Source organism: Helianthus annuus, chromosome 2 (genome assembly GCF_002127325.2).
Source record: "Helianthus annuus cultivar XRQ/B chromosome 2, HanXRQr2.0-SUNRISE, whole genome shotgun sequence".
Lineage (NCBI taxonomy): Eukaryota > Viridiplantae > Streptophyta > Magnoliopsida > Asterales > Asteraceae > Helianthus > Helianthus annuus.
Window position 1 is genome coordinate 87,723,839 of NC_035434.2, and position 11,585 is coordinate 87,735,423.

General features: G+C 39.0%; 1 protein-coding gene across 1 annotated transcript; it reads right to left on the reverse strand.

Annotated features, from left to right (window-relative positions):
* Positions 1 to 1,249: 1,249 nt before the first annotated feature.
* On the reverse strand, positions 1,250 to 2,182 carry LOC110891338. The gene has a single exon (XM_022139029.1). It carries the CDS (start codon positions 2,180 to 2,182, stop codon positions 1,250 to 1,252), a length of 933 nt encoding a protein of 310 aa, XP_021994721.1.
* Between the last annotated feature and the right edge of the window lie 9,403 nt (positions 2,183 to 11,585).

Genomic DNA, 11,585 nt, shown 5'->3' on the forward strand with positions numbered 1-11,585 from the left:
ATTCAGTGGAGTATCGCCCCTGCTACCCAAAAACTTTTCATAATGATCAACGATAGCCTGATACACCTGATTACCCTCATGGATAACACCCCCAGTATCACGGATAACATCTATACGGCTATGATGAGTTTTGCTTTTAAGCGCTGAGTGGAAAAAAGCCGTGTTCATATCCCCCGCTCTCAACCAGTCTACCTTGGATTTCTGTTTCAGAAAACGCTCCTCATCCAATAAGGCTTCTTTGTATTCAGCACTTAACGTAGTTTCCTCTACCCGAAGACTCTCAACATCCGGTTGTTTATCAATAGAATTCTGAATGACATCAAGTTTCTCTCGGAGAATCTCAACTTTTTTATGCAAGTTACCTTGCTTAAATAACAGTGCACGGAGAGGCTTCTTAAGAAGCCGAAGACGTTTGACAACGCTGAACTGGTGCACTCCATTTATTCTAGTATCCCACACCCTCTTCACAATATCACAAAATTCAGGTTTAAAAACAAGAAAATTTGCGAATTTAAATGACCGATGTTTCAAGATATCTGCATCTGGGAGCTTTAAAACACACGGGCAATGATCCGAAAGACGATACGGCTGGAAAAAAGCAACAGCATTCGGAAATTTAGTTACGAAAGGGGTATTACCAAGAACTCTATCAATCTTCTTTAGCAGCCCAATTCCCTTTTTCGGCTTCTGACTCCATGTGAAATGAAGACCGGTTCGATTAATATCCAGCATTTCGAGATCATCTATACACTCTTGGAACTCTATCATACTACGAGTAACCGAAGAAGCCCCCACCGATTTATCCTCTAGATTTAACGCTGAGTTGAAATCTCCCATAATAACCCATGGATTATTGCCAACAAACCTTTTGTGCATAGAAAGATGGTGCCATAGCTCCCTTCGCGTCACATAATAATTAGCCGCATAAACAACCGAGCAAAAAGCTATTTTGTTATCTTTCTTGAAAACTAGTTGTAAATGAATAACCTGATCAGTCTGAGACAACACCATAACATCAAAAACAGCTGGATTCCATCCTATAATGATCCTAGTACCTTTACTACATCGAGCTCCATTAGAAGTCCAATCCCATGATCGAAAAACAGATCTGCACACTTGACTCAGTCTACTAACATCAACATGCGACTCGAGAATTGCACACAAACTCAAACTATAGTCCTTAACAGCTTGTCGAACCTCCGTTTGTTTCAGAGGGCGGTTCAACCCCCTTACATTCCAAGACGCAAGACTAACCATTATTAACCGCTGAAAAAGGAGTGCTTGCCCCTTGTTTAGTTACAGGTTTACTCGCGTCATTAACAAGAAATTCATCCGTCTCGTTGTAGACCTCCTGGACCTCATCATCATCCGAGTCATCTTTCGTGTCCCCTGCTCCGCTTCCACCAGCTTCATGGTCATTACTCGAGTCGTTTAACACATCAAAGGGGTTCCTTGAGAAGAAACTCGAAGATGGGGCTGATTTATTCGGTTCTCCACTGGTTTTTAACCCAACCGGACGGTACTCAAATCTTTGTTTTTGTTTGTTAACCGGAAACCCAGTTCTCTTTGCCGTTTTCCTAGCTTCCACATCCGTGAACCCGTCTTTGTCTACCACTGGTTTTTTCGTAGTCCCTTTAGAATTAGGAGCTTTATGAACTTTTGGAACACTGGCCGGAGCCTTCGTAACCTGTCTGATTTGCCTCGGACAATCCCCATCATTATGCCCAAAAACCTTGCAAAGAGAGCATCGATGAGGGCTCCATTCATATTCCACAAACAACTTTACCTTAGCAAACCCATCCCCTTCCAAATCTGGAACAGCAATCACGATCTCCTCCTTGAGGTCATTGTCTGCCGAGATTTCTACTAGAGCTCTCGCAAAGCTGCTCCGACCCCATGAATCTAAGCACATTGAGGTAGTATATGTATCTAAAGCTATTGGTTTACCAATGGCCGTTGCAATCATGCTTAAGCCATCCTCTGTATATGCCGCAAGAGGAACCTCGTGAATTTTAACCCAAAGCTGCACCGTTTTAACTTCCTTCTTTTCCAGTTTCGAGGATGGAGACCATACATTCAGAAAAAGCGGTTGTGATCGAATGATCCAAGGACCTTCTTTCATAGCATTCATCATACCATTCTCATCAGCAAACTTGAAAAAGAAAAAACCACTAGCATTCATCATAGTCTTTTAGAGGCCAAATTTCTTCCAGTTGTTCCTCACGAAATACTCGACTACCGGATAAGCAACACGATCACCAAGAAAGTATCCATATAACGTATTAGCAAGCTTATCTTTAACAACCCTAACAGATTCTTTCGGCAACACTACATCACAACCCTCCTGCTCAACCGGACTTGCAAGCGTTCGAAAATTTACCTTTCTGCCACTAGACGCCCCAATAGAATCCGCATACGACAACGGAGGTTTACCTGAATCCCTACGAACATTCTGACTTCCTTGCACACCAAGCTGATTGCCCAAGACACCCATATCTGTCGTGCTAGGGTTTAGGTTCGAAACTCCACTAGGGTTTGCATGGGAGGTATTCATCGCCGCCAAGTTATTCTCTCCACATGCAGTATTCAATTCCACCGGTCTAGAGATTTCCAACAACCCATCAAGAACCGAATGATTATTGGTAGAGTAAATACCACGCCTAGTGAACATATTGTTACCCTCAATGTTCGTCACCCGCAATCCTATACCACGAATTGGAGGTGTTTTGTCTTCCGTCCCTGGAGTGCCTCCACCCTCCATCGTACTGTTCCCATCACTCCTACCCTCCATGCACACGTAACACCAACAGAAAATTCAACTCCAGCCACCAACCAACGAAAACAGAAAAACCCTAATCCTGAAACCCTATTGCCGAAATCAAAACCTTAACACATTAATCCAGTGTATCAATCTAGCTAAATTAAACTCAGTTAACCGCGACCAATAACACCCAGATTAATAAGTCAGGATCTCAAAGACAGCAACTAAGGCGGCGATTTTAGAAAGAAACGAAAAACCCTACTTAACAGATCGATTACTATTGCTAACGAGTTCGTTATAGAGATTGGATGAACAATCCCTAATCACAGACTGTTATACAAACGAATCTCAATGAGAATTAGGGTTCATAGTGCGCAAGAAATCGCCCAGGAGAGAGGGAGGGTCCACCTGGAGTAGATTACTACACTGGGATTCACATCTTCCGTTGATTGAATTCTCCTACAACAACAGTTATCACTCCAGCATCAACATGGCTCCTTTCGAGGCTCTCTATGGTCGAAAATGTCATTCACCAGTCTGCTAGAATGAGATCGGCGAGGCTCAGCTTACTGGACCTGCCCTCATTTTAGAGACAACAGATAAGGTTAAGAAAGTTCGTGATAACCTTCAGACAGCTAGAAGCCGTCAAAAGAGTTACGCGGACCTAAAACGCAAGCCCTTGGATATTTAAGTCGGTGATCGTGTATTACTTAAGGTCTCACCTTGGAAAGGTGTGATCAGATTTGGAAAGAAAGGAAAACTTGCACCTAGATACGTTGGCCCATTCAAGATCGTCGAAAGAATCGGTAAGGTAGCCTACAGACTTGAGTTACCTCCTGAACTTGGAAATGTTCATCCAACCTTTCACGTGTCCAATCTCAAGAGGTGTTTAGCTGATGAGAACCTCCACATACCGCTTGACGAAATTCGTGTTGATAAAACACTGAAATTTGTCGAGAAACCGGTGGAAATCATGGAACGTGAAGTCAAGTGACTTAAACGCAAGCGCATTCCTTTGGTCAAGGTTCGCTGGGAATCTAAGCGTGGACCCGAGTTTACTTGGGAACGCGAAGATCAAATGAAGGCAAAATATCCGCATCTTTTTCCACGAGTTTCCTCTAAATAAATTTCGGGACGAAATTTCCACAAGTAGGGGAGACTGTAACATTTGTGCTCGAAATCATTATGAACAGTTCAATTATCAATAAAACAATGTTATTTGATTCCAATGTTTGTTTGGTTGTGTTTTACATTTTTCATGTTTTGACTTTTGTTCGATTTTTAACTCTACATCGCTTTCTGGAGAATTATACGCAAACTGGTGCGTAAACGTACTCCGTTTAATGCAACAAATACTCCGGAACATCAACATATACTCAACATACCTTAAATAACCTTTACATAACTTAGAAATAAGTTTTAAAGGCCTTGGTATGGCAAAAACAAGTTAATTCGCTTACAGGGACTAAACTTGACAAACTGCGAAAGTAGGCCAATTTGAACTGTAACAAACATTTTGGAACATGTCCATAAGTTAAACATACCATAAATATCCTTTACATAGCTTAGAAATAGGCTTTGAGGGGTTTGGTATGCTAAAACAAACTTTTAGATCATTGAGGGACTAAAAGTGTCAAAAAGGCACAAGTTTGCACTTTCGCGCATAACTTACGTTCTGAATACATCCGGACATCCAAAAATTTATGTAAGCATCCTAATATTATGCCTTAGTGTTTGGCATGAGAAAAATCCATTCGTCGCGCAATTTGGATCGCCTTTCGCGCTTATGCGCATTCCGTCGCAATTAACCGAACATCGCGTTCGTACGACCAAACGAACTGACATCCGGAATATTTTTGAGCATGTTTCATGTCCACAATGTTTAGGCATCATTTTAGGGCCTTAAAGTTGGCTTTACGGGCCTTAAAAGTGTTGGAAATGGCTTAAATATGCAACAGGGACTGAAACTGTCATTTCTGAAAGTTGTGCAGATCAGACAAGGCCAGGCGGCCCGCCTGAGTTTTGCCTGTATGCTGACGCGGGCCGCGTGAGCCCTGCAGATGCAGAAACTCGTTTTTTTTTTTATCATTTTGGCCTTTCAATCACTCCAAACGGCAATGCCCTTTCACAACCTCTGGAGTTAGGGTCACCATATGATACCACAACATCTTGACAAGTGTACGCATGAGATCGTGGCACGATATTCAAGAAACGATCCTAACGGTCTTGCTTTTCCTATAAATACCCCCCCCATTTGTGTTAAAACCCACAAAACTGATCAAAGAGCTCTAAGTTGATGCCATTGCTTCATACCTGAGCTCTTGGATCAAGTTTAGCTTTCGGGGACCCTTCGTAAGTGTTCTTTCGTTCTTTTAATCGCTTTCTAGTGCTAAAGTCAAACTTTGTTTGACTTTCTGCGTTGGCCAGCTTATGGTCAACACGAAGTTCGCTGGAACTTCATAACGTGAGCGTGATCACGATGGTTATAGTCCGTAGTGACTATACCTACTGATTACCACGTTATCTAGGCTCAGTGACGAGTCGTAGTTTCGGCCAAAATGCGCATTCTTGCGTATTTTGTAACCAAACTACTCGTGAGGTATAGTGCTTATATAGGGTCGTAAGGTAAGCGATCTAAACCATCGCTTATACTTTCGAACCCGACCCATTTGGTCGATCATTAGGATCCGACCAAACACATTAGGTAACCATAGCTGTAACCTTCCGAGGTTATACCTTATGGTCACGACGTTAGGCGTTCCAAACGTGTTTTACGCGAACGACGCGTTAAGGTAGCATAAGCTACCTAAACGGGTCGTAATGGGTCGTAAGCACTTAGATTAGGTTTCATTTTAGAATGTAGGTTTTGATAAACCATATTACACGAGTCTCCATACTCGTTTGGTTTACGAACCCTCATTCTATCCAATCTTCCGATCTTGGTCCGGTATATTAATATAGCTACCTATTAGGTGCCGTTTGATATTCCGTGATCTCTAGCATTGTGTGAATATTACACAAGAACTTCAAAGCAATCTCAGGTGAGTACATAGAACCCCAACTTTCAAATGCTTTCAAGGTGTCTATGTGAGTACATAGACCCCTCTTTTACTGTTTTCCAAACATTTTGGGGTGAAACACATGTGCCTACTTGTTACTTTCATGCTTTCCATGTTTTCACGTCATATACCTGCTATGTTCGTTAGTACATGATTTCATTACATTTCATGCTATGTATGCCCATTGTGTGCGTACTTAGTACATTGTTTTACATTACATTTCATGCTATGTATGCCCATTGTGTGCGTACTTAGTACATTGTTTTACATTACATTTCATGCTATGTATGCCCATTGTGTGCGTACTTAGTACATTGTTTCACATTACATTTCATGCTATTTATGCCCATTGTGTGCATACTTAGTACAATTGTTTACATCACATGCTTTCATTTTGGTATGACATTTGGTTTGTTTAAACATGGAACAATACATTCATTAACATTAGCTACGCCGTTCGTTAGTAGGTAGTGGTACCATAGGAATTGACAACTCCCGTTCCGGACATCCTAGGTTGGTTTGGATGAAAGGAATGACCGAATTCGATACACATAACTTAGATAAACCTTTAATTTGTTTAAGGGTTTATCGCCACAGTCTCAAGGCTTGGATGTATGCATTTTCACAATACCGCATAAATGTTTGTATCAGTATAGCATGCATTTGTTCCACAAAACATAACTTTGATTTAAACCATGTTTTACTTTAATACCTTGTTTTTGTGCATTTTACATATGGTTTAGTTGATATATTTCACTTACCATACATGATATATTTTGGGTACACATTACACGATCTACAGTAAACATAAACATTTTGACATTGATATACACATTTGGTGGTTTACATTGAACATAGACATTTCGATATGGTTTACACAATAACACTTGACAATTGATTTATACATGAACAATTTACATGGTGGTTGGTTTGGGTAAATGGTTTGAGTAACGTGGCGTATGTAATATGATACAAACATGGTGGATACGCCGCTGGTACTTCCTATATATAAATGTTTGTATAATATTACCTATCGTAGCATTATTCTAATCATTTCAGTATGGACATGTTACCTTTTTCACAAATAACATATTCTTCACAAGACATTGTTTTACAAGCATACTTATCTTATACAAACTCATTTTTACTCTCATTTAACCTTACGTTTTACTTATACATATCATATAATCTTATCGTTTCTCATACGATTTACAAGACTAAACAATTTACAAGGTTCGTGACTGACTGTTATTAAACGTTTTCTTTAAACTCAAGTCATGAATCCCATTTTCACAAAACCTATGTATCTCACAGGCATTTTTATGCTGACGTACCTACTTTCACATGTGTTTTCCGGAGCTGTTGCTTAGAATGATGATTGTGATACTAGGGCGGACCTGTGCCTTAGAGATATAAAACGAAGATAGACTAGTTTAATTTTGTTATAAACTCTTTATTTCCTGTTTAAGGACAATGTAATACGCTTGTTTGATAAATAAAATGTAACTTTAATTTCCATGGTTATGAAACAATTAATTCTGTCCCAACACTCCCCGGCGTTTCCGCCGCGGTTGCATGTTATACGCGGCCGGGTGTGACAGGTTTAAAACCATATAACAGAGGGTTCAAAACCTAGTAATCAATCATCCTAGAACAGTTGATTAGTTTTCAAAGCGGTTTTGAAATTTATGTTCTTGTTACGGTTGTCACTTAAGGATAGGTGACGGTGTTGTTTTATGTCTAAACGCAAGTAAACTCGCGTTAGGGTCCTAGGAAGGTTATAGACTAGGCCAAAGCATTACTAATAACCTAATTCCCTATAACCATGAGCTCTGATACCAACTTTTCTGTCACACCCCGACCACGTAAAACAATGTCTTGATAATCAAGGAAATATAACATAAATAACTAGTCTTGCATCTTTTATTGTCACTAAGGCCCAAGTCCGCCTAAGTGTATCTTGATAAATCCTATGCATCATATCATGAAACACATGTGAAAATAGGTACGTCAGCATAAAAATGCCTATGAGATACATAGGTTTTGTGAAAATAGAATTCATGACTTATGTTTAAGAAAATGTTTAGTCATGAACCTTGTAATTTGCTTTGTCTTGTAAATCATTTGAAAAGCAATAAGATCAGATGATATGTATAAATAAGAGAATAATGTATGGTTAAATGAATAACCAAGTAAAATGAGTTTGTATAAGATAAGTTGTTTTGTAAAACAATGACTTGTGAAAAGTATGTTATTTGTATAAAATGTTATATGTCTAAATTGAAATGATTCAAATAACGCTACGATATGTAATACCATACAAGCACTTATATATAGGAAGTACCAGTGGCGTATCCACCATGCTTGTATCATATTACACACGCCTCGTTACTTAAATCACATACTCAAACCAAACCATCAAAGTAAAATGTTTATGTATAATCAAATGTTAAAATGTTTATGTGAAAACCATGTCTAATGTCTATGTCTAATGTTTATGTTTAATGCAAGTCATGTAATGTGTATATCAATGTCAAAATGTTTATGTCTAATGTAAATCATGAATTGTGTATATAAATGTCAAAATGTTTATGTATGGTAAGTGAAATATATCAACTAAACCATATGTAAAATGCACAAAAACAAGGTATTGAAGTAAAACATGGTTTAAATCAAAGTTATGTTTTGTGGAATAAATGCATGCTATACTGATATAAACATCTATGCGGTATTGTTAAAATTCATACATCCAAGCCTTGCGACAGTAGAATAAACCCTAGCACAAAGTCTAAGGTCCACCTAGAAATGTATTCGGATTCGGGAATGGGAGTTGTCAAGTCCTATGGTACCACTACCTACTACCGAGCGGCATGATCGGTATTAATGAATGTACATTGTCCCATTTAAACAAACCAAATGCCGTACCAAAATGTAAGCATGTGATGAATAAATATACTATGTACGCACACAATGGGCATACATAGCATAAAATGTAATGTAAAACAATGTACTAAGTACGCACACAATGGGCATACATAGCATAAAATGTAATGTAAAACAATGTACTAAGTACGCACACAATGGGCATACATAGCATTAAATGTAATGTAATACATCGTACTAAGTACGCACACAATGGGCATACATAGCATAAAATGTAATGAAATCACGTACTATAAATGTACTAATGAACATAGCAAGTATATGATGTGAAAACAGGAAAGCATGAAAGTAACAAGTAGGCACATGTGTTTCACCCCAAAATGTTTGGAAAGCAGTAAAAGAGGGGTCTATGTACTCACTTGAGATTGCTTAGTAGTCCTTGTGTAACAACCAAACAATGCTAGAGATCACAGATATCAAACGGCACCTAATATAGGTAACTATGTTAATATACCGGACCTAAAATCGGAGGATTGGATAGAATGAGGGTTCATAAACCAAATGAGTATGGGAACTCATGTAATATGGTTTAACAAAGCCCACATACTAAAATGAAACCTAACCTAAGTGCTTACGACCCATTACGACCCGTTTAGGTAGCTTATGCTACTTTAACGCGTCGTTCGCGTGAAACGCGTTTGGAAAGCCTAACTAGTCCTATGACAAGTAAAATATGCCTTAACATGTCTAATATTGTTGCCAAATCAGTTTAGATATCAAAAGTTATGTTACATATGCTTAATATAAATTTTGGCGTAAAAAGTGAATTTTGGTAATTTACCTAAGGCATATAAACTACCTATCATACAACTACTTAAACGAAGCGACCATAAGGTATAACCTCGGAAGGTTATTCCCTATATACTATGGTCACCTAATGTGCTTGGTCGGATCCTAATGATCGACCGAACGGGTCGGGTTCGAAAGTATAAGCGATTGTTTAGATCGCTTACCTTACGACCCTATATAAGCAGTAAACTAAAAGTGACGAGCTAAGCATGTTAGAACTTGCTTAACTAAGTTTAGAAAACAGGTTTGGTATCAAAACCGAAACAAACGGTTTTGATACCTAAGAGTAGTTTGGTTACAAAATACGCAATAATGCGCATTTTGGCCGAAACTACGACTCGTCACTGAGCCTAGATAACGTGGTAATCAGTAGGTATAGTCACTAGGGACTATAACCATCGTGATTACGCTCACGTTATGAAGTTCAAACGCACTTCGCATCGACCATAAACTGGTCAATGCAGAAAGTCAAACATAGTTCGACTTTCGGACTAGAAAAGCGATAAAAGAACGAAGAAACACTTACAAAGGGTCCCCGCTAGTAAATCTTGATCGAGTAGCTCAGGTATGAAGTGATTTGCTTCAACTTAGAGCACTTTTGATCAGATTTGTGAGGAATGAGTGAAGTTGAGGTGGGTATTTATAGTAAATGGACAACCGTTAGGATCGTTCCTCGAATAACGTGATCGAATCTCATCCGTACATGTGTTGGAATGTTGTGGTAGCTCATTTTGCCCCCACCACAAGAGTTTGACATGTGGCATTGGCCTTTGGGGGTGTCTAAGGGCTGTTAACAGGTGAAAAATGACTTTTGCTGATCAGAAGGGGCCTCGCGTGACGCCAAGGGGGCTAGGTGTCACGCTAGGTCCCCCTGATCAGCAAACACTTTCCAATGTTTTCATTTCAGTCCCCGTTGTGTATTAAGGCCATTTCCGACATGTTTAAGGCTCGTTAAGCCATTTTCAAGGCCCTAAAATGATGCCTAAATATTGTGGACATGAAACATGCTCAAAAATATGCCGGATGTTGGCTCGTTTAGTCGTACGACCGCGATGTTCGGTTAATTACGACGGAATGCGCATAAGCGCGAAAAACGATCCAAATTGCGTGACAAATGAATTTTTCTTATGCCAAACACTAAAATAAAATATTTTAGTGCTTACATAAATTTTTTGATGTCCGGATGTATTTAGAACGTAAGTTATGCGCGAAAGTGCAAACTTATGCACTTTTTAACACTTTTAGTCCCTGGATGATCAAAAAGTTTATTTTAGCACACCGAACCACTCAAAGCCTTTTTCTAAGCTATGTAAAGGATATTTATGGTATGTTTAACTTATGGTCATGTTCCGGAATGTCTGTTACAGTTCAAATTGGCATACTTTCGCCGTTTGTCAAATTTAGTCCCTGTAGGCGAATTAACTTGTTTTTGTCATACCAAAGCCTTCAAAACTTATTTCTAAGTTATGTAAAGGTTATTTAAGGTATGTTAAGTATGTGTTGATGTTCCGGAGTATTTTATCGCATTAAACTGAGTACGTTTACGCACCAGTTCGCGTGTAATTCTCCAGAAAGCGATGTAGAGTTTAAAAATCGAACAAGAATTGATATGTGCTAATGATACACATATTTGTACAAATCCCAAGTACGAAATACAATATTTCATTGGTTTGTTATTTGTTTGATGGTCGTAGTGACCCAGGTGTCACAGTCTCCCCTACTTAAAGAAATTTCGCCCCGAAATTTATTCAGAGGAAACTTGTGAGAGCTTGAAACATGAAGTTGAAAAGATCAAAGAATACTGGTTAGAGTCCTGAACTTCTAGTAACTTTACAATAACATCATGCTTGTAATGTGAGAGGGATACTTATATACAAGTATATAAAGCGTCATTGGTGCGTCCACCGTATCTCTATTACATTGTTCACATTTCGTTATGGTTGTCACTATCGGTTCTTACACATAATAAGTCTCACTGTGGTTTCCGTGCACTGAACTTCGTAATTATGTATGCATCCATAATCACGTAATTC